General features: G+C 39.8%; 2 protein-coding genes across 3 annotated transcripts in view; both read left to right on the forward strand.

Annotated features, from left to right (window-relative positions):
• The window catches only part of LOC144656322 (uncharacterized), a 36,337-nt gene extending 18,197 nt beyond the window's left edge, over positions 1-18,140 (forward strand). The window contains exons 6-10 of one of the 2 annotated variants that reach the window (XM_078516549.1): positions 6,387-6,681; positions 7,315-7,466; positions 8,871-9,001; positions 9,528-9,646; positions 10,938-18,140. In XM_078516549.1, the coding sequence (XP_078372675.1) occupies positions 6,387-6,681; positions 7,315-7,466; positions 8,871-9,001; positions 9,528-9,646; positions 10,938-15,911 (5,671 nt within the window). In that variant the 3' untranslated portion in view covers positions 15,912-18,140. The remainder of the gene's footprint in view (positions 1-6,386; positions 6,682-7,314; positions 7,467-8,870; positions 9,002-9,527; positions 9,647-10,937) is intronic. The other variant, XM_078516550.1, reaches the window with a different exon arrangement.
• A 2,829-nt stretch (positions 18,141-20,969) lies between these two features.
• LOC144656325 (hyaluronidase-1-like) overlaps positions 20,970-24,270 on the forward strand; it is a 17,034-nt gene continuing 13,733 nt past the window's right edge. The window contains exons 1-3 of the mRNA XM_078516556.1: positions 20,970-21,783; positions 22,096-22,461; positions 23,775-24,011. Of these exons, the coding sequence (XP_078372682.1) occupies positions 21,427-21,783; positions 22,096-22,461; positions 23,775-24,011 (960 nt within the window). The 5' untranslated portion in view covers positions 20,970-21,426. The remainder of the gene's footprint in view (positions 21,784-22,095; positions 22,462-23,774; positions 24,012-24,270) is intronic.

A 24,270-nucleotide genomic window follows, 5' to 3' on the forward strand; every position in this document is an offset into this window, starting at 1 on the left:
CCTTAGGGACCGGTCATTATTTATGAGAGGGGGGGGGGAGGGAAAAATATGTTGGAAGGATCAAAATTTCTGTAAGGCCCCCCTCCAGGCCGTGTAAGTAGCAAGTGACCCCCTTTTTTATTCAATATTTACGTGATGACCCCCCCCCCCCCTCACCTCATATCTCCCTTTATATGCCTTAAGTAATTATTAAATGCATGTTACATACAATCCGGCTTAATTGCACACTTGTTCTGATGCACAAAGGCTGGATCAACACTTAGTCAGCCAAGGCTTCTTTGCTATGGATACTCTTCCAGCAATAGGGCAAATTTTGGATGAGTTATGTGTATAGTAAACATACCTAATTATTAACTCCTTAACTTTGGAAAAGTGATAGTTTTTACAAATTATGCTCTCGTGGTGAACACATATGTAATAACCATGCAAAATATAATTCTTTTCCAATGATTTTCCTAAAGTTGTAAAAGAACTTCTTTCTTGTTGTTATATCATGTTTTATTACTTCTTGGGGTATTGCAGTGATAATCATTTTGTAAAAAGAAATAATTTCAGTCAAACCAGATGTTAAAGCAGACAGGTCTGGATTCTTTATTTAACTAAAATTTGAGATAACAATGGAGTTTAGAGTGCAAACAGTATTTCTGTAAAATACAAATCACTAAAGTTGTACATAATAGTGGAGTTTAAACAAAAGAAAACAATAGAAATAACATAAAATTGTACAATTTAGCGTCACTGTTTCACTTATAGTGTTTGCACTCTTCTATTTAACTGTTTTACCCACCTCAAACTGCTGATCCCCCCTAAACTTCTTTATAAAAAATTTTAGCCCCCCCCCCTCTTGCCACTCTGAAATAGCCTTGACCCCCCCTTCTTTTTTTCCCTCCCCCCTCTACATAAATAATGACCAGTCCCTTAAAAGATTTAAAATAGCCATTGGAATTGAAATGCAATTAAAATATTGTTCCTGTAATTTTTGATGGCAACCTGGAGGGGGATATGTACCGGTAACTTAATTATATACTCAGGTTATCTAGATAATAAACACACAAACTTTTGTGCTTGTTCTTAATTGCATTTTGTGGCACTGATCATGTAGTTGGTGATTTGAGCTGTGACAACAAATTAGCATCTTCCTTTAATTGCCAATTGGCTTTCAAATGAAATAGCAAATGGTCAGCCACACACCTTTTTATAAAATAGTTACTGCCATCAAAAGAAAAAAAAAGCCTCTCAGTGAAGTAAAATCCAGCCCCTTTTCCATTTCCCTGAGAAGAATTATAATATTATAAACTGTAATGCAGATTTTTAATCAATATCTTTGTGATAAATCTGTTGTTAACCTGGGGGAATATCAATTCAACGACTGTTCTGTTTAATTTATAACTCACTGCACTGCCATTACTGTTAAGATGGCGAGTGTGAGCCCCTTTATCTCTCAGCAAAACCTTTGACTTGTTCGATAAGCTATTAGGTAATAATTTATAAACTTATGGTGCATTGTACATGTATTTGATGACTATGTGATAATTTTGGATGGTTTTCATTTGGTTTTGGATAAACCCTATTTTGAGAATTTAGACAATTTCCTGTGACAAGGTACATGTACTGTATGTTCCATTATCTTGCTTGCACAAGTACTGCTTTGATTCTATGGTACCTGATATTTGACATTGCAGGATGGTGGTCGAGACTCCATCGTGAGTTCAAGCAGTGCTGAAGATGACATCTATGAACATCTTAGTTTAAAAAGTGTTTCTCCCAGTGATCCCGTCAGCACACAGGATGGCAGTGGAAGCACTAAGACAGAAGACTCGTTTGTGTTTCCCAGCCCTCCTAAGACTCCTCAGGAACATTCCACTTCTATTTATCTGCCAGCACGGTCAGGCAGTATAAGGAGCTCTGGAGGCAAAGGCAAGCTCTCCACAGGATGGTAAGTAGAGTACACTATTTTGACTTGTGTTTACCGTAGTTTTAAAATTACTAGAGTTGTAAAACCGCTGTTAGGAATATGAACCGGCGGCAGCACAATTCATATCACATAATCAAAAAAAGTTGTCACATGGACACTACTTATTCATCGGGAAGCCAACATACATACGTACATACATAGACTTTATTTCCTCGAATTTAATATATAATATAATAGAATATAATATTTATATAAATTGTAGCTAATATCTTCGAGAATTATAATAAAATTAATAATAATAATAAAGTGAAAATGTAACATGTGAAAATAATAGTAAATGCGTCTAGTACACAAAAGTCATTCTCTGAATTCCCCAAAAAAGCTTCATGATTTTTGGACACTCTCTGCTGCAAAACAGCATGGAACCTTTTAAAATTAAAAAAACAACTGTTTTTCTTAAAGGTTGAATACATGTTGATTTTTTGACCCTGTTCCTTGATAGTGTCATTATTGATCATACAAATTCTAGTAAAACAATGTTTACATGGCCATGGAGCGGCCGTTAAAAGTCACATTATGCCTGACAAGACGCTTGCAAACATGAACCACGTGATCAGTTTTTTTTGGACCAATGACACTTTTTTGATCACGTGATAAGAATTGTGCCACCACCAGTTCAAATTCCTAACCGTCAGTGGTTTTACAACTTTTTTAAGATTTATATGTAGTCAGCAAATGACCTGCAGCGAGCATAAAACGTTACTTGCCTGAGAGGAAATTCTACCCTTCCTTTTTTCAAGTCCTGCTTTAATAGTAGTACTGTTCAAGTAAATATAACTATATGTCTGCAATCAGTGGGCATTTATTCTTTTTTATCAGTTTTGTTGTAATTATTGTAATTGTCTTTTATACTCTGTTATAAAGCCCCTATGTTTTCTTTCAGGTTTAAGAAAGAAACAAAGTTAAATGAAGAAGTGTATGTGTCAAATTTGAGGGAACCAGTAATCAAAGGTTATCTTAAAGATATCAAAGCGAACAAAAGACGCTGGTGTGTTTTACATGGTAATCGCTTGCATATCTTTAAGAATCAAGAAGATCCTGCAATCATGATTTTGTACTTGCCAGAATGCAACATTGGTGTGGATGACAAGAAGAAGATAAGCTATAGTTTTCGACTTATCCCGCCTGATGGGCCAAGTGTGACATTAGCTATAGAAGATGGCCAGGCCCTTTCTCCTTGGATGAGTGCAATTATGGCCGCAGCTGTACGACGAAGCAGTATTGACCGGCCTGTCAGTCCGCTGGAAGCGTTATTTACTTTAGAGCAAGCTAGAGCAGAAAGGATGCGTGGAGCTGAAGTGGATGGTGGAATAGAAGAGGAAGAAGAAGAGATAGAAGAAGACTTTTATGAAAGACCTGTGGATCTTAGTGTGGTAAGTCTTCGCAATAAATGCAAATTAATTCCTCTTTAAAGGGACATTGTCACCAGCAGGCTTTTAGCCAAGTTTTAAAAAGTGGGAGTCCAATATTTTTATAAGGCCTGACTTTTATCAGCATGCAAGGTGTTTTTCTGCAGTTATGAGTGCAAAGGTATCGGAAGCCTGGTCACCAGTTTCACTTCAAAAACTCACGAACCTCAGTAAAGACATATGGAAACTACGAAATACTGGTCCAATTTTGGTAAAAATCACCCTGCAAGTGTACTGAAGCGATAAACAAGTGATATTATTGTGATGCCATCAGGAACTTCAAATCTTAACTTGAAAAAATCAGCCTGATTTTTATCAAGTTTTGTCCTTGTGGAATGGAAAAACACCTAAAAATTATTATCAATAATGGCTCCCTTCTTCCTTCAACAACAATTAACTTAATACCGTATTTTCTCGATTAAACGCCAGGCCCCGAATAAACGCCGGGTCTCCAAGGTGAAGTTGTAAATAAGCTCCTCAAGCATTTATTCGGGGTGTAGAATGGTTTAGGAAAAGTGGCAACATATATGGCTGTGAAAACTAAAGAACGGAAACCCTTGGTTACAAACATCCGGCTTGAATAAGCTGCAGGATTCGGATAAATGCCGGCTCCATGAGGCCAAGTTTGAAATAAACGCCGGGGGCGTTTAATTGGGAAAATACCGTATCTCCATCTTGATGTACTAGGTACATTTCATGTACGATAAGACCTTTGCCAATTTTAGTACTTTTAACCAAAAAGCATCAAAATCCCTGTGACAGTGTCCCTTTAAATAGAAAGGCTACTATTCTTGTTCATAATGAGTTGGGATACTTCTGAAAGCAACTAGCCAATTGTATTTATAGTGAGGGTTTTTAAAATGTTTTCAAAGCATAACTGACAGAAATTAAACTCTTGGCTATCCATTGTAACATACCAGTACTACTTGTAGAAGTTTGCTTAAAACAGAAACAGATTAAACCTGAAAACTAATGTGACCTACATGTACAACATCATATCAGGGTTTTTAGTGATATGCGAACTCTGAAGTTCAATCCTCAACTAATGGTTGACGCTTTTTGCTGCCATCAATCATCTTAGCGAGCCTCTCAGGAAACAGAAGTTCACTTCTATCAGTTGTAATTGGTTGATTTGGATCCATTTTGTTTGTTTCTGTTTTTCATGTTTCGTTGGCTGTCACCATAATTAAGATTGATGGCAGCGAAAAACGCAATCGTTAGTTGGATTTTGAATATCAGAGTTGGCGTATCACTGAAAAACGCAATAACACTATGATAATGTTTGAACAGTCATTAGTAAAAGTAATTGGACTGAGTGGAGTACAATTCAGGGAGTAATCAGGCGAGTAATTTTAAAATCGGCCGAGCACATAGCGCGAGGACGATTTGAAATTACGAGCATGATTTGTCCCTGAATTGTACGACACAAGGTCCAACTACTAATTAATCGTATCAATAACAAAATTCGAGGTTAGGAAGTCTTGGAGAATCTTTGTTAGTGTGAAAAGGTCAATGGTAAATTCAACTGGTTGTACAAACAGTGGAAAAACAGCAAAAAAGAACCCATTTATATGCCCGTGATTGACACGCGAATGAGGTAGGTGTCCAATTACAGGTATCCAATTTGAAGTTGTTCAAATTGGATACCTGTAATTGGACACCCACATGATCGCGCGCCGATTACGCGACAAATAGGCGCGCAGAACCAATCAAAATCGAGAATTTTTTTATAGATATGATTAGCTGAGAAATTGGAAAACCATTGGCGATACCTCTAAATTTGACAGAGTAAAAATTAAATCGGTGTAGAGATTAGGACTGGTGCAACGTTTTGTACCCTGCAAACAAATTATTGTGAAGAAACAATTCCTGTGATGCCTAATTTATCCTTCCTTTGCTGAGATTTTCTTGACTGTAGTATCTCTTTGTTTCTGTCCTGATAGAGTGGAACACCGTCTGCTCACAGTACTCCTGTGACAACAGAATCTAAGGGGGAGGAGGATGAAGGCTATGATGCACCCCTCCCTCCCCTCCCTATTGATGATGATGACTCTTCTTCAGAAAGCAGTTCAGATGAAAATGAAAGCATGGAGAAAAAAGAGGAAAAGGCTGCGGCAAAGAAGAAAATTTATGATCAAATTCCTCCTGATCTGCTGGCAGAACTTACAGCAGGGCAACACAAAGGAGGCAAGGAAACAAACAAAAGCCAAGATTCTATTTGCGGTGATGGATCAACTAATGACCAATCATTGGATTTTACAGACAGTCATAGTGAACACAGCGGGAATATTAGCAACAGGCATAGCTACATTGAGCCTATAGCAAGTGATGATACTGGTAGCTCTGAACCTAAGGAGGAAAAGATAGAAAGTGGGTCACGGAAGAGAACTTCCACCGTACTCAGTATTAGCATGGAGTCAGTGTGTTCTGATACAGAAGACCCTACATTTAGAACTAGTTCAGTTACTTCTGAGACAAGTGTAACTTCTAAAGGTTTAGGCCCTAAAGTGAAGAGGAGAAGGAAACTTGTTCCTGCCGAAGCCGAGCTGCAATTTCTTCAAGATCCCACTGCAATGCACAGTGGGATCTTGTATCAAAAGCGGAGATTAGGAGTCTGGTCAAAACGCTACTGCAAGATTATTGATAGCAGATTCAAGTGCTATCGGTAAGTATCATAGAATCGTTAATCACAACAAAAGGTTAATTTGAAATGTGGAAACCTGCACACTGTAATTTAATGGCAAAATGTGGATTGAATAAACATGGGCAGAACTGAGAAATAGTGATTTTAGCCAGACAAGATAATAAATCCCAATGAGATTCAAACCCATGACTTTCCAAATACTGGGGTGGCGCTTTGATATCGCAATTTTTTCTTCGAAAAGTTACGAATTTCGACAACTTTTGTTTGCATTACTTTTGCACAGTACTGTAGCTGCATATGTTTTGAGTCCAGATGCAGGTTCAACATCTGTTAATTTTGTGCACTCTTGTCTTCTCAGAAATCCAGCTGACCAGAAACCAACCCTAAACTTTCTCATCCTTGGTTACGATGTTAGTTTGATCGATAACAAAGAGTCAAAGAAAAGCTACTGCATCAAGATCTCGCACCCTACCCAGGAGACATATTATTTTGCTACTGATTCACGTGTCTCAATTGAACGTTGGATTGAGGTGCTGTCTTTAGCTGCCACAGGAAGGCTTGATGTGATTGCTCCTTATCCTCCATACTTTTGTGCTGAGCAATCTGGAGATGAGCTAAAGAGCAGATCAAGGGAATCATTGCTGAGTAGTGAGGTATGATTCATTATCTTTATTATTATCTTTGCAGCAATGTGCACTGTTCACGTACATGTACTACTGGAAAGTGTACTGTCAGGTGATTCGACCCAGAGTCTGAAACTTCAATTATTATACTTAGTGGCCAAGATAAAAACCTCAAGGATTTGTAACGCTACCATTAGATTACAGGGTTACCAGGGTTGTCAAAATTAGCCGATAACACACGCATTTCACTGGCTATTCCAAATACCGCATCGGCTACTTGGAATATTAGTACATGTAGGTCAGTTCTGAGTGTGTGTTATCAAGTTCTGAGTGTTCGTAGCCCCCTACTTTTTGGATGGAACCTCTGCTACTCAAAAACCCACTGACAACCCTGGGTTACTCCCATCATTTAATTTACCAGTACACATTGTTACACCTTGGTGGTGAGAGGCACTGCCTTGAACACAACTCAATGAGCCTGGCCAGGCAGGAACTAGGCCACTCAATTAGGAGTCCTGCTCACTAACCATAGGGGAAAAGCATTTCTCATAATTCAAAATGAATTCAACTCATTATTACCTCAATGCAGACCTTACACTATAGTTCATTTTTGTAGACACGATACAAAGAAATATATGTGATGTTTTCCTCATCTGCCAACAGGGAAGGCTTTCTGATGATGACAGTGTTGATACTTTGGATGAGTTGGACCCTCCTTCAGAGAGAGGCCATAGCCTCAGTAGACTCCAGGCAAATGAAGAACAGAACAGGCTTGCAGCTGAGAAGACAAATACAGTGCTGCCAAATGATACAAGGTTTGTAAATTCCACTGCTGTGTCAAGAATACAATTTGTTTTATATGTTACGGTACTGGCCAAAAGTTGTTGGCAGTCTCTCCTTGTTTTTCTCGAGGCATGTCTATTGCCTCTTAGATGCAACATGACTAGGACTATTGCTACTCCCTCTGGATGGGATGTTAGTCTTCTAAGGGTTATTTTCCAGCATTTTGTTAAGTTGTCCTGACAATTCACCACAAACCATTTATACACCTGGGTGAAGAGAGGCACTGTGAGAGTTAAGGTCATTGCCCTGTATTGCATTGCGCATCCTTACTGCGCAGAATTTTACGCGTAATTAGCGCGCGCGCGCGAACATCAACAAAATGGCGGCTTTTTTCTATGCAGCTTAGTTCGCGAGAGAAGTTAATTGTCACTTTCTCCTAAACGAGCCTGGTGACCTATCAATTTTTTCTCATATTTTAGGTGTAGCGATCAAAATCTTTCTGTAAAATGAAAACAGATGAACTCGTGTGTTTGAAAAATAAATTATCGTTAAAAACGTGTACTTTGTTAGTATTCGCAGAGGAATTTTAAAGGAATTATATGGAATATACAAGGTCTTCCTGCTCCTAAACGAATCTGGTGACCCCCCTTTTTTATTTCAAAATTTAAGTTCCCTTAAAGTAATAAACCAGTAGGCCAAGTTTGGTTAACAAATTGTGTTCAGTTCTATTTCAGGGCAATGACCTTAAGTGTCTTTCCCAAGAACACAACACAGTAACTTCAGCCAGATTTAAAATCCAGGCTGCTTGATGTGAAGTCCAGCATGCTAACCAGTAGTCACTGTGTCCAAATAAATAATTTAATAACTACTAGTAACCAATTTGTAAAAAAAGTAGCAAGTTTTGATCTAAGTGCTGATAAAAGGTGGTGGAACTATTTGGTTTGGACACCACTTATAGATCAGAGGGTTTCCTGGGCCCATTTCTTGAAAGCCCCAGAAACTTTTCAGGCCCGCAAAGCCATTTTTAGTTATCTGTATCTTAATAACACTAAACAGTGAAGTGTTTAGGTCTGAAACTATGAATGAAGGGGACCGTCTGTTCATATTAAAAATAAATTATGTGAATATAACAGCTCTCACGACTGTGATTATGTAAGGTTTGAGATTTTGCTATGGCTTTCCAAGTGAAAAAACTTTTCAGGACCTTTGAGAAAAGGGCCCCAGGATAGGCGTATTAGAAGCCAAAACAATGCCATGGGATTTCTCTTCTTTGTATGATGTTTACTTGTTTAGTTGTTTGGGACGACTAGATTGGCTGCTACAAAAACGCTTTATATGTCCTTTTCTTAGTTTGATAAGAGTTGAATTTCTTTTTTGACAAGTGAAAATGAAACATCAGCTCTTTAAATTAACAATGTGAATTTTATTATTTTCAGGAATGTGGAATTTTCTGAGTCAGTCGAGACTCAAACAAAGGCTCTGGAAAGTGGAGCTCAACAGTCACCAGAGACAGGAGTTAAGGAGAGGACACACAAGAAAAGGAAAGAGAAACCACGAGAAGGAACAAGTAAGAACAACATGATCAATCAATCTACCTTGCCATGAATTACCACCTTAATTACCCTTGATCAGCTCCTGTCTGGCCTTGTGGCTCTGTCTAATCCGGGATTCATAAGTTCAAATACCACCAAGGTCAAATCATTTTTTTTTCTTTGCCTCGTTGGGGTCCTCCATTTCCTTGCTTCGGAAAGAAGTAGTAAGATTTGGTAGTTTCTATCAGGCTCTATAGCAACACGAGCTTTTGTTTAAAAGTTATGTAACGACATTTTGATTTTTTCTTTAAGAGTTGCTTTCATATTCAAGGAATTAGTTTGAATAGTTTTTAAGGTAGAAAAACAGCAAAGAAGTTATAATAAACCGAAAAATAAACAAGGATGCACATGTAGATGTAGTTTATGGTGGACAACGAATTTAAAAAAGTGACCATTTTCATAAGATGCTCTTAATCATTTAAGTTGCAAACAGGTCTGTGGTTGATATGCAGAATTAACCAGCAGTTTATTGTTAATATTGCATTGTTCTTGTCATTTCAGAGACTCCCTCAACCATGAGTCCTCCTCACAGCATGTTCATCAGTGAGTCTGTTGACGGGCAGGCCAAACCTGAACCAATGAATGAGGAATACGTGTCTCGTCCTCAAGGCAGTGCAAAGGTCAGTTGATTCACTCCGGACCGCTGACTTGTTCCAACTCTCCATGCGTTATGCTACATGTGTAGTCTAGTGTGTCAGAAGGTTTTTCTGTTAAACTTAAACTGAAAGCGTCTTGTTGTGTATAGCCAGGTTTTCACTAGCGACGCAAGCACAAGCGCAAGAATAGCAGCTCTTGTTTCACCGCGAAAACGGCTTCGACGCAAGCATAAGCACAAGCGCATTGCATTTTGATCTTTGTGCTTGTACATGCAGCAAGCACAAGGATCAAAATGTTTTATTTTCTCGTGCTTGCGCTTGTACTTGCGTCGCTAGTGAAAACCAGGCTTAAGTGAAATGGGACAAAAAAGAAAGTTATGAGGTGATACAATTTGACAGTAGATTTTTAGTTACTGATATTTAAAAAGGCGATGCGCTTGTACTTTCTCCATTCGCCAATAAAGAAACGATTAAGGCCAGGGAATGGTTAAAAAATAATTCATAGCAAGAAGTACACAAAGTCTTTGCCTCAAAGCCTAAAAAGAACCTTGCAATTAGAATTTGAAGCAAGAAAAAAGAACTTGAAACAAAAAAGTCTTGTTAAGTGTTTTTATTTTTATTTTCTTTACTCACTTCCCAACCTTGTCAATTTTGGAATTCAGTCGAACCTCTCCTTACGGACTCCTCCCTATTACGGACAGTTCACTTGGTCCGTCGTATAGAGCAGTTTTCAATTGAGTGTCGTAAAACCAAAACCAAAGCAATTACACTGGCCAATCACTAAGGATACAGACAATCCAGTGAACCAATCAAAACTCGAAGCAAATACACGTAGCTGGCACGAAGCGCGGGAAAACGTGCGCGAGCGAGTCACGATTGGTTTTGGTTTTACTCCTGATTGGCTGAGAAAGTGGCGCGAAATTTTTAAGCCAATCACTAAGCGTAGTAATGCAAAACCAAAGCAAACGCAATTCACTTTCGACACTCAAGTGAAAACCGCTCTAAACTCTACCAATACATACACCTTCATAATACGGACACTCTTCCCTGGCACTTTGGTGTCCGTATAAGAGGTTCGACGCTGACTTGTCCCCAGTCGCCTTTTGAGTCTGTCTTGAGTATAGGGAGACTGGATGAAACTAAACACAGATGGAATCATCCTTCGCGTATTGCAATTTGCACATAAGAGACGACTGGGGACGAGTCATGGCTCGAGGTATTCGATTGAATACCATTTTTGAGGTGCATAAAATAGACGGATGTCATCTATTGCTCATGGTGTATTAATTTTTTTCCTTTTTTCGTTTATAAACAGGAAAGCAGTGAAGATTCTTCCCCAAAGAAAGACAGGCGTTGGACAGAAACTCTGAAAAAGAAAAAGCTATCACGTGCCCATACCTATGATTACAGATTACGTGAGAATGTAACATCTTCCAGTCACGCAGCGAACGCCAAGAACAAACCTCTGAGCATGAGACGAAAGAACTCACAGACTTTCGTGCATTTAATGAGTTTATTCGACAAAGAGGGTCGATTCTGTGGGTACCTCACCGAGGTCAGATACAAACATTTGGGAACAACGCATTTACGAAGGTGGTGTGTTGTGAAAAACGGAGTGTTAATCCTTTACAACAGTGAGAGCGAAGATACTCCTCAAGGAAAACTTTCGTTAGTGGACATGTGGCTAACGGATAAGAGCGACGAGGCTCGAAACAAGTTTGCTTTTACGCTTGAGGACAAAGAAGGCAAGGAGACCACGTTACAAACGACAATCAAAGAGGATTTTCAGAAATGGATGGGTGTACTGGAGTTATTCACAGAGTTACGCGTGGAAAGACCACAGCCTGAAGTGGCCGATCCGCTTAGAAAAACGGATTCGTACGCCAGCGAGGAGGGAGAGGGGACATTTGAACGAGGGACATTACGAACAAAGAGTTCGCGTGCTGCAGCTAAACTAAAGGACGAAATTTACGCCCTGGCGCCAGGGAAGGTTAGGACTTCACTTAGAATGAAGCTTTCACAAAGGGTGAATGTGCGAGATATATTCCGAAAAACGCACAGCTCGTACGATCTTGAGGGCGGTGCGCCTCCTGAGGGGTCGTCCCTACCGGAGGCAGACATCGACACCTTGGCTGTATTCGGCGGAAACTTGAAGCAAATTGAGCCAAACGGGTCAGCGGACTCAAGATGGTGTACAATAAAAGAGAAGGAACTGCTAATTTTCTCAGACCGAAAAGCTTCAGATCCTCTTCGAAAAATACCTCTGTTGAGATCGACATTCAGTGATTTGAGCGACGATGAAAGCACCCCAAACAGAATTCAAATCCGTTTTTGCAACGAGAATATTCTGTTTGACGCTATCGATAAATTTGATCACAACCGATGGCTCCGAATGCTCTCTTCAGCGACCGAGAGACGCAACTCGAGCGACGACGACCGGCCGAAGTGCGTCGGTCGGCTAACTTCGCCGACGTTCACGAAAAAGAAGATACTGCACCGTAGGACACGAAGCGAGGCGTTTTCGCAAGAAGGAGAGACGCCCACATCTGCGACGAGGACAAGAGAAGGTTCTACGAGCTCCACGGATAGACTAATGAGTGGATATCTACAGGAAGTTCGTGAAACCAATGGAGCTCGGACTCAGTTGCGCCGGTGGTGTGTAGCAACAAGCGAGAAGTTTATCGTGTATGACAACCAGAATTCCAAGAAAGCTTCATTTGAGTGGGAACTCTCTGAGATGTTGGTTCAAGATCAGAGCGACATTGACGCGGGTTCGTTCGGATTTTGCGTCATTCTCGGCGAGGAGAAGCTATGTTTTAAAGTTATTGATGAGGATTCTGCACGGCATTGGTTGAGTGTGTTAGCACGCTATTGCCATCCGGTAGCGGCCAATGAACCGCTCTTCAAACCTCCACCGAGGAAGAATAGTAAAGAGGAACGAAGGCGCTCGGCGAGCGATAACGATCTGAAAGCAAAACCGGCCGAGAAAGAATCGAACGTTCTCGAAGTACTAAGCGAAGGAAGGGCGAGTGGACGAAAGCTCTTACGAAGAGCAACCGAAGACTCGACTTTCTTCCGAAAGTTCAATCGCTCCGAAATGTTCAAAGCGCCTTGGCGAGCGTCCACGGAGAAGCTAGAGGTCAAGATGAGAGATCGTGAGCGATCTGGGCGAGCGGCCGCTAACAAGACCTTGAAAAGATTCTCTTGCGGCAGTCTGTTCGACAGCGATGGAAAGTACAGCGGTCATCTGATGGAACTTATTACCAGCGAGTTATACAGTAGCCAAGTGCGCAGATGGTGTGTGCAGAAAGACGATTATTTATACGTTTATGAGAACGAAGCCACTGATAATCCTATCAAGGTTGTTCCTCTCTTTAATGCCAAAGTTGTGGATACCAGTGACATTGAAGCGTGTCGTTACAGATTTAGAATTGATTATGGCGAGGGGAATGCCGTGTTTTTTCGAGCGCTTACCCGCAATGATTTGGAAAAGTGGACGACTATTATCTCTGTGAAGAGCGCTGTGCTGCAAGACCGGAGCGAGCGACAGCTCAGACGCAGCCGAACGCTCAGTTCAGAGAAAAGTTCCAGTGAAAGTGAGGTAATGTCGCCAGAACTCAAACCACTCACATCCGTCACATCCGACTCAGCGTCTCTCAACGAAACAGTTTCGATTTGGTCAGCTGATAGTGTCTTTGGAGCAACAAGTGATTCTGTACCAATCACATCCGGTACCTCCGGTTCAGCAGGTTTAAAACCGGTTGAACCAAGTGACGAGACTGGTGTATCCCCTGTTGAACAGTCATCGAATGAACAACCCAACGATTTGTCTGCAACCGAAAGAACTGCTTCCGTAGCTGAGAGTTCGGAAAGCGATCGGAAAACTGTAAGTAGGCTTTCGAGTATTGAGGATTTGAGTCACATCTACGAGAACTTCTTGGCGTTCGCTTCCGCAATGGCTGAAAGAAGCCCCGAGTTTCAAGAACAGCTTTATCACGTTTATGAGAATGTCACGCAAGCGCTCGATAATGGAGGCCAAGGAAGCACGCAAAGCGAAGGACAAATCACAGAAGAGCTCCCTGAAGTTCAAACAGCTCAAGAAACTAACGAGAGTAATGAACTGGGAAGCCCTTCCATGGAGATGTCATCAGAGTTCGAGAAAATCAGTCTGCGAGAAAACGAAGAAAAAGACAGCTCGTACGTGTACAGATATTCAGGAATCTACGGCGAATCCCATCTGGAGAAACTCGTGGAGGATGCCAACGAAAACTCGCAAGATTCTATTGATGATGTAGCTGTAGAGGAAAGCGTTGAACAGAGTGAAACTAACCAAGATAACGAGGAACTAAGCGGCGGTCTTGAGGGCGAGACTGAGCGCGCAGCAGTTGGCAATGCGTCCAGAGTTGATAGGGAATTGTTGGAAGATACAGTTATCAGCGGGGGTGATGAAGACCTTGTGAACAACGACATTGTTGGAGAAAGCAAAAAGGAAACAGGCCCGAGAAGAAATGACAACGAGATTGAAGAGATTCAAGATGTTGAGAATGACACGGATTTCATCAGAGTTGAAGATTCTGTCGACACCGGTGATGAACTGAACGAATCTGAAAATGAGAATGAGGCGGTAACAAGTCAATCATCTCTACAAGATAAGAGCTTTGGAGAAAATCAAGTCGAAGTTAATAGCATGGCTCATTCCAGCACCTCTCTAGTTCATGCTGACCCTGTTAGTGCTATCGAAACGGGAGAAAGTTCGCTTTATCTCGAGGAACAAATAAATAATCAAGTGTGGAGAGAAATTGAGGGTCAGCAGTTCAGCGAGCCTGTTTTTGAGACAAACGTATTAGATGCTGTGCGAGTTTCAACTCCGTGTGATGCGAACTCTGAAACTGTTTTGGATCAGGATTCTTTCGCTTCGGCTGTTGAGAAGTCTGCTTCAAGCGACGATGATGAAGACAAAGCCACGAATATTGAACAACAAGATTCCAAGGATATTCTCGAAGATACTGGAGATGATTACAGCAATGCAAACGACGATGAACGTTTTGAAACACCCGAAGTTTCTGAGACCTTCCTACCATGTTTTGATGAAGCTGAAGCGGATAATTTTAAGGAAAAACTTCAAAATAGTAAACGTGACATTCAAGGAAGTATAAAAACATTGAACAATGCAGATCGTATTCTTGACGTTACTCCAAATCTTTGTGCGGCTGAATCGTTTGAATCGTCTTCACCACCTACGCTGAAGTGCTCCAAAGAGGCTGAGGCCCGCTGTGAACAGACTCTTGCGTCGGAAGTCTGTGAAGCGGAGGACGCACAAATCTGGGAAGAAGCTGTCACTCGCGTGGATGAAAGTCCTTCTTCGACAACGCAAAGTTACGAATGTGAAAGCACGGTAGAATCATCTAACAACGAAGTTGAAACTAGAGACTTAACCTCTGTGGATGATAGTGCAGAGGCTCAACCCGACAAAATATGTAACGACACTAATGAAGAAGACACCGCCCTTGATAATAACAGCGAGTCTCTTTCGTGTAATCTGTCTGACCAAGCCAATATAGAAGATTCCAACCAGGCAACTGAGTTGAACACTGCTAAAACTGTCGAGACTTACTTTGGTTCAGAAACAATCTCAAAGTTTTCAGAGGGAAGCCCTGCAGAACTAAACCAACTCGAAGAAAACCCTGCGGGCACGTTTGCAGTTTCTGATGAACATGCTGAGAATTTTCAATCCACGGAGCCTGAAGTCTATTCAGACGATTTTCTAGGAAGTGAAGATAATTCATCGCCTCAACAAGATACTGAAGAACCAGAAGATACTTTGGACGAGGGTGTCGAGTTAGAGAAAAGGTGTTCTTCAAGTGAAGGATATTATACGCCCGAAGATACCATAGACCTTGTTAGAAGCGATAGCATTGCGGAAGAAGACTCTGAAACAGACAGTGCGAATAATAGAACTCAAAACAACAACCCTGAACTTGATGGTACAGAAGTTAAAACAGATACAACTGATCTTCAGACGGAAAATGAAGATGTAACTACGCCAAGCTTAGAACAGTGTGATGAATTGCAAAAGGAACATGACCTTGTCAGAGAGCCAGAAACGGAAAATGAGAGCAAGGACTCGCAAAGCCAGCCTATCAACACCTGGAGAAATAACACAAGCTTAGAAAGCACGCAGGATCTGACCAGAAGCCAGATGGATATTTTAAAAGCTGTAACGGCGGCATTTGAGGAGATTCTGGAACTTCATGGCGAGGACAGTGATACAGATGACACCAGGCTTTAATAAGGGTAGACAAATTAACTTAAAGTTCGCTTTGAAAAACTTGTCCATAACCTGAGTAGAGAGCCGTCACTCTTCGCGCGCTGAATTCATTCTCCGCTCAAGAGGCGTCTGTGATTGGACACGAAATTACCACACTGATGACGTAGATCTACAGAGATCCGTGCAGTGTCTCTGATTGGTTGTTTTCTTGCTTATGAGAACTCTTGAGCGGAGGGAGACATTTAACGCGCGAATGGACCATATTCGTATTCTAGGTATTGGACTGGAACTAGCTTGCAATGGAGGCTAATGCGGGAAATCTTTTCAAATGCAAATGGCAAATGGGCTCTTTTTAATGATATTCCCCCGCATTAGCATCCATTGCAAGCTAGTTCCAGTCCAATACTGAGAATATGAATATGGTCTGTTGAAAGGTCTTTCAACTAAGGCTTATGACAACACTCCTTATTAAGAGGCGCGATATTTGCTCCTTGCCGCTTAGAATGCCTGAAGTCCCTATTTGTTCCTTGTCGCCTAGAATGCGTGACTTACTAACGAACGTATGAATGAATTAGTGTCATGCCAGTGTAGAAACAGTCTCGGATTCAGTAAGTCAACTTTTTGTCAACTCAATATACAACGCGAATGGTGCTAGGGCCTGGCTAAACTAGGAACTGTTGTGCAAACAGTTATTTCCCATTTTGCCACTCGAGAAACAATTCTTCCAGAGCAAATCGTATTCAAGAATTTGTTCCTGAAGCATTTCAAAAAAACTTCGCTTCGAAACGTATGTTTCGCTCGCGGTTAAAAAAAGCATTTGATTCCATAATGTTTTCTCGCTTATAGCCATGCTCCAGCATTACAACTTGTTTTCTAACAACCCCACTGACCGAGAAAAGGTTAATACGGGATTCAGTTAGTCAAGAGGGAATAAACATAGCGCGAAGCAGTCAGTGAAACGAAAATCTTGTTGCAACATTCTTTAATCAAAATATTATGAATATGTCGATAGAACTCGCAGTGGTCTCTGAACTGAATGGACATTTCAGGCATTTATTTTTTTCACCTTTGATGGGATACTCGGCGACTGTGAACCTTAAGGTTGGTGTTATACTAGGCAGTGTTTTGTGCAACTTGTTTCGCGATTTTGTTGCGAGACAAGTTATACGGAAAATTGCCTTGTATGACAACGATTTGACGTTAATTTATTACCTCACTTTTTGCTGGAAAAAAGGCAAAATATCTAGGATAAGATAACTAGGGAAGTGTTATTTTCATCATTTAGATTTTATTAATGGGGTTATATGTTAGATCCAGTTTTTCTATTGTTATTAGCATTATTCCCAAACTTATTGATATGAATTGCTTCAAGAAATGTTATTCTACGTTGTATGTTGACATATCGAATTATTAAGAGTTATTGAAATTGTAGGAATATTATCTTTCTGTTACTAATGAAGGCCTGCATGGCTACGCCATGGCGAAGAACGCCTGACCACACTGCTATACCTTAAAATGTTTTTGCTTTTGTTACGCAATCGGAATTGATGCAGCTAAGAGGTAAATTATAAAATTAAGCATAATGTTACAAGTATTTACAGCAATTACATTAAGAAAGTAAATAATTTTACTCTAGGATCTAAGATATGTTCAAATGAAATTGTCACGCGACCTAAAATATGTCACGCAATCACAATTGTTCTCGCTTTGAAAATGATTAATATAATAATTAATAAATAGATTAATGTTCCGTTAAAATCCAAATTTATGATAATATCGCTGTTAATTTGTAAGGAAACCATGCCATTACATAGGTTCAAACGTTCAAAGATGTGAAAGAAATTTTTAAAAAATGTATGAATTTAATTTAAAATATAGTTTAGTTTATTTAAGTTTGAAAGAGAAAGTACATTCTTTGAAATTTTGCAAGGATTACAATTCTGCCCGTGTCGTAAAGGTGTCTAAGTTCGTTGTTAACATATACGCTCGTAAAAGAATTTTTAACTTTCTCGTTTACCTTGTTTCAAATTTATACATTTTGAGTAAATTGAAGTCACTATTGCTTGGTTTACTCACATAGCAGGCGTCCTCAAGCTCTTTGGTCAGTGGTTGTTTTATTTACTGGCTCAATTTTAGGTAACCATGGCAACCCGCTTCTGTAATATATGCTGTACAGTTGAAATAATGTTCAAAATAATTTCATAGGAACAAATATGTCTATTACAGACAATAAAAGAGAGAAGGAAAATGGTCACAGTGTGCTTATATGATGTTTAATTTTAAAATCCTTTATAAACACTTTTAAGGGAGCTTTGTCACGGTATTACTCAGAAATCGAAGAAATAGGAGTGTGGAAAGCTTGATTTCACAAATGACAGTTCATTTTCATCATTTTCTGAGTGCTACACAGCAAAATATTTTTTTGTGCTTATCTCCGTTTCACTTTGGTGTCTCCTTCCTGTACACGGCCCCCAAGCTTAGTAGCTTTAAATCTCTTACCTTGAATAAAGAAAGTTGTCATCATCATCATTATTACTATTAAAATTAAACCCATATTTTCTAAAATGATGGCAAGCTGTGCAGTAAAAATGTTGGAATCATTTAACCACCCTATTGGTTCTCATCTAACATTTGAAAACAGAACAGTCCAATTAATTTTGCGTTCGTTTAGCTGCCACGCGTTGCAATGAGGCCTTACAATGCTTTGCATGTGAAATGTTGAGACCGTTTGACTTATCTCTTTAACTGCCGATCGTCTCGACTTGGATCTGTATTTAGGCTCCGTCAGCATAGCAATGGATGTATGCACTTCTAGAGAGAGTGCATGCTCTCGGACCCAGTGGCGAGAGGACCGCGCAGCCTTACCGTCTCGCCCCGTCTCGGACTTACCTACCCTCTCAGACCCAGCGAAGAAAGATTTAAAACCTGACCTTGTTCCTGACCGTTCCTGTTGAGAGAGACCGTAGGAAGGTTTACAAATAAGAGCTGTGCGCCAAACCCATATGACTTTTCGAAGTTTTCCATGACCTAAATTTGACTGTTTTTCTTTGAAATTTTCAAAAATTATTTTGATTTCGGGTACGTTTTTACCCTTTTCTTCACAAAAAATAGCCTGCCTCCTTTTTTTGTACAAACAATACCATCTTCCATGACTTTCCATAACCCATGCTTAAATTCCGTGACATTCCAGGCCTGAAAAATGAAATCCTAAAATTCCATGACTTTCCAGGTTTTCCATGACCCATACGAACCCGGCTTGTATACGTGGTGTGTGGTCGCATGATGTACAGATTGCTGACAATGGTAGTTCACTGACATACGCAAATTATCGAGGCAAAAGCATCATCTTTTACATTTTATTGTCAACACTGAAGAACTTCTGTGCAAACGATATCAAAGATAACAATCAGTTAGCGACATAGGCGTACGGGCACCTTCGGACCTGGGGGGGCGGAGACCTTATTACCCGAAAGAAAATGCCCATGGGTTAAAACCGAATAACTGAGGCATATAAAATGGACGACAAAAACGGCATTTAAATAGTTGTGTACAAACCTTAACTAGCCTGCTTGCTTGAAGTCCTTTGATTAATTCCGTTGCCCGAAGAGTTCAATGCACTTTATCCTTTTCTTCGGAAATATTTTATTTATTCACTCTAGTTCAGCAAAAATTAAAGTATTTTTGGGGAGCCAATTTACATTGTTTTTCCCCCACTTGAAAGTTAAACAAAAGCGTGTGAAACATTCAAGGATAAATGGTTAAAACATTTCGTTGAACGTTTTTAGCTAGTCTTGAGAACTTAACATTTGAGTCAAAAGCATTAACTTCATCGCATTGTAACAGCTTTGTTTCAAGGTCTTACACTGGATCCACCGCGCGTAAACGCTCAAACTATGGAAAAGCTGATTGCAACTGAATCAAACTGAGGGGTCATGCAGAATTTGCGAGAAAAATCAATAATGATTATAGCAATTTGCGAGAGGAAACGAAAGCAGATGAATGAGAAATTTGGACTTTTGAGCACAAAGTTCGGTGTATTTCCAATACTTTTTTTGTTGGTGTGATTCGTTTTGAACGTTATGTTGAGATTTTTCGGCTTATTTTCTTTTTTTCTCTAGGCTTGTTTCCCGAATTCTAAGCATTTTGCCCGAAAAATTTCGGCACTGGGGGGGCTGCAGCCCCCCTCGCCCCCCCCCCCCCCCCCCCGCCTCGTACGCCTATTGTTAGCGACAAAAATTACTCGGAATTTCTCAACCTCGTCTGGGCGCTTTTCCCTTCAGAGCGTGAAGGGAAAAGCGTAAGCCCCCTCTGGAGCCCCCGCCCCTGCCCCTCCCCTAGAACGTAAATCATGACAATTGATGAAAAACGAAACAAGGCAACTTTAAAAAGGTTCTCAGGATTTCGTATTTGTAATAAAATAACGGTTGTTCCCCAGTTTGGTATAGACTTATTTTGTTTTAGGCTTGAAGTTTCAAACCATGGATTTAAAGTTTTTCTTTGTGTGAAACGATTCATCGTCGTATTAAATCTAAAACTGAGGAAAAGTAGTCAAAATAATAAACTGGTTTCAAAATTTTCAAACCAAAAACAAATTGGCGGATGATAACGCAGGTAATTTGCCGCCATTTGACAAGTAAACAAATCACCCTAAAATTTAAAAAATGCACTTTTTAACTTTTCTCACCTATACCAGTGTCTTTTGACACAAACTTACAACTATTCGACACGCTAGTACGCCCTATGTGGGCTGGTGTTGGGTTTAAACACATTTACCTACATATACATGCATGGTTGAATTCTTTGTACGGACTAGGCGGAGTTTTTTCAACTTGTACCACGGAAGGAACAGCTCAAATTTTGATTTATTGTGTGATTTCTTTGCAAACACGCACGATCTCACGTTTTCGAGGATTCAAAGAAATTTAAGAGGTGAAAAAAAAAATAAAACTTCCGTAATAACATCTTGTTTTTCCGCGGGAAATGGAAAATTTAGAAAGCTTCTGTGTAGTCAGCGGACTATCGCGTATTCAGGGGATACGTCGTGTATTTCATAACATTGTGTAGCTGAGCTAGAGCAATACAAGATGGCGGACGGAAGGAGGGACTTGCGAGATGAGCTAGAATTTCGGTCCTTTAGTGCGCCATTTGTCGACCATGCTTTAATATTTCCTTTCTAAAATGCCAATTTGTGATGCTATAGTCCACGTACCCCTAGGAGAGAGAAGGATCTTGTTTACAAACAATTCTTGAATGATCTGACATTTTAGGGCTTTTTAATTCGCTAAGCTTGATCCACTATAATAATACGTTATTCACGCTTCTTATCTTTTTTGCAGGATCGCCATTTGAAGACAAAGCATTCGACTACACGATGAGTGTTCGCTATTTTGGGTTTCAGCAACATCTCCTCGATTCCTCAAGAGCTACATTTAATCTGTTTGTGTTATATTTCGAATTCTTACATCATGAGCTATAAACGAACTTAGTCATGCGATCCATCGCTCCTCACAACAGCTCAGAAACAACATGAAAAACTATGTCTTATGTTCAGGGTCCTTTTGTGACCCTATTATCTCGTTTATTGCAGCTTCATCTTTTAGTCGCTGGTATATCTCTTCTAGGTGATGCTTTGGACATTAAGAATTCCTTTTGTAAATGCGAGGACTTCCCGATCGAGGATCGACCGTTTGTAGCGATATGGAACGCCCCGACGGGTGGATGTTATGTCAACTACAGCATCAACATAAACTTGAGAGATTTTGACATTCTGGAGAATCCGAAGCAAACCTGGGATGGAAAATACGTTACGGTATTTTATAATGCACAGCTGGGACTGTATCCGTATTTTACGAACGAGCAGGGAACAAATAGCTATAATGGCGGAATGCCCCAGGTAAACAAACAAATATCTCACCGTATTTACCCCGTTTCAGGTCATTAATTGATATTTAACTCCACTCGTTTTAGTCTCAAAGTGGTCTGTTAATTTAGAAATATGATAAACAATTTGGTCTTCTGGTTATGCAGTTATTGCATTACAGAATTTATTTTTTTTATTACCCATGTTTACTAAATGACAGTTCAGTCAATTGATGTTATTTGTGTACATTACCTCAAGTAACTATCAATTTCCTGGCTTGAAATCTAAAACAACATTTTAAACTCTAGATTATGTCATTTAAATACATTTTTTGTTAATTTTCAGCTTGTAAATTTAGCTGCACATCTAAAGAAAATGAAAAAAGACATTATTAAAAAAATTCCAGACCCAGATTTCAATGGTTTGGCAATTATTGACTGGGAAGGCTGGCGTCCTATATGGGGAAGGAATTTTGACTCTAAAAGAATTTACCAAAGCAGATCAGTTGAGCTGGTCCAAGGAAAACACCCTGAGTGGTCAATGGAAGAAGTAATTAAGGAAGCAAAAAAAGAGTTTGAACGATCTGCTCATGTATTTATGGAAAGTTCTATAAAGTTAGCAAGACAGCTGAGACCCAAAGGATTATGGGGCTTCTATGGATTTCCTGATTGTTTTGGAACAAGCAAAACAAATTACCGTTGTTCCCATGAGGTAAGTTCAATGGACTTTTTTGTAATGACTTTGCACGCTTGAATATTAGATACATGTGACACATTGAAGCTTATTGAAGCGATTATGCACTTCTATGCATTTCTATGACTAATGAGTCACTTCAATACTTTACAAAGCCACTTGGATGCTGGAAGAACACAAGAAGCTTTTTGTTAATTCTATTTAACTTTGTTAGTTTTTGTTCCAATATCCCAGTAGTTTTTTGCAGATTGAAATAAACCACAGAAATGCATGATTGATTGATTATTCGAAGTGACTATAATTTCACATGGTTAAGTGATACAGTAAGCAATGCAGTTATTAAGCAATCAGGATATAAATACAGCATCAAGTTATGCTGGACAATTTGTATGTTGTGGGGGGATTGGGGTGGAAACCTGGGAGTTAAGAGGACAGGAGCTGTATGGGAGGTGGGAGGAGACAGGGCAGGAAGCAGAATTTCCAAGGTGTCAGGAACCAGAAGAAATTGAGAACATTTTTTGCAACATTGCATAATAATTTGCATTAGAAGTAGCACAAAGAGGCGGGAACCACTCTTACGGGTGGTGCTCAAGAAGTTCAGACCCAGTGCCCTCCCCCCTCCAATTCAAGAGACTGTCACCTAAGATTTTTTTACTTGAGACTAAGGCACAAGAATGCAGAATGTTGTCACTTTCATACAGCTGTTGACAAGGGTGAAAAGTCACCCTGTGAGCGACTTTTACCGCCAATGGCGGGATGTTAAAAGTGAGACGGACTTACTGCTGGAACTTTGAGTTTCCCGAGAATCGTTCTTTTCCAAGCTATTGTGCACTTGATTTGACAAATTAAATGCTGTCCCGCCCTCTTCTTCCACTACGCACTTTTGAAGATGTAGTTTCTCTTCTCGGAGAGCGCTTAAGGGAATTGCCATTCCAATGGACTTAATTTTTAAGCAACAATTCTCCTACTTCGGAAACAATGTCGTGTCTAATTTCTTACGGCGTTTTGCGTAGTTAAGGTTGTGTTCGCTCAACAAACATAAGAACGTTGCTGTTGGTCTCCATCTTTATCTTTACAAGAATTTCGGCCATTTTCAGCGGTAATTCAGCGCGAAATCTTCAACTAAATGATTCGATTATTTGATTCGTGATCTTTATCTTTCAATCTGGTGGTGAAGGCATGTCAATCAAATTTATTAATAGTATGTTCATGTGAATATTGGAACCTTGCGTCATCGAGCATTCATGCGTGAAGCGCGTTGACTGTAAGTGCAAAGACAACTGCAATGATCTTTCTTAAATTTACACACCATCTTGCTATTTTGTTTTCAGCACCAAGAACTGAACAACAAGTTGAAATGGTTGTTTTCAAGCAGTATGGCACTCTACCCATCTGTTTACATGTACGACCAGCAGGCATGGAATAAAGCATATGCCTATGGCCGACTGGAAGAGGCATTCAGACTAGCAACTTGGGTTTCAAAGGAAAAAGGGCAAAGAATACCTGTGTTTCCTTATTTTCGACATTTGTATGAAGGAAAGCCACTGGAGTTTGCCTACCTCACTGATGTAAGAAATCACTGATTTTTTTTTGTGTGTTAAGTAATACAATGAAACCTCTTTTAAATTAATACCAACACCAAAGGAGCAGATCTAAATATCCAGTTATTAAGGCAGAGATTACCAGATATCAATAATTGATAAATTATTGATATGAATAATATATAAGAATAATTTATGATTTATAAAGGCTGAATAATAAAGGCTGTATATAATAAAGGTGGAATAATTTATAATTTATAAAGGCTGAATAATTTATAATTTATTA

Source organism: Oculina patagonica, chromosome 6 (genome assembly GCF_052425735.1).
Source record: "Oculina patagonica isolate OP01 chromosome 6, crgOcupat, whole genome shotgun sequence".
Taxonomy (NCBI): Eukaryota; Metazoa; Cnidaria; class Anthozoa; order Scleractinia; family Oculinidae; genus Oculina; species Oculina patagonica.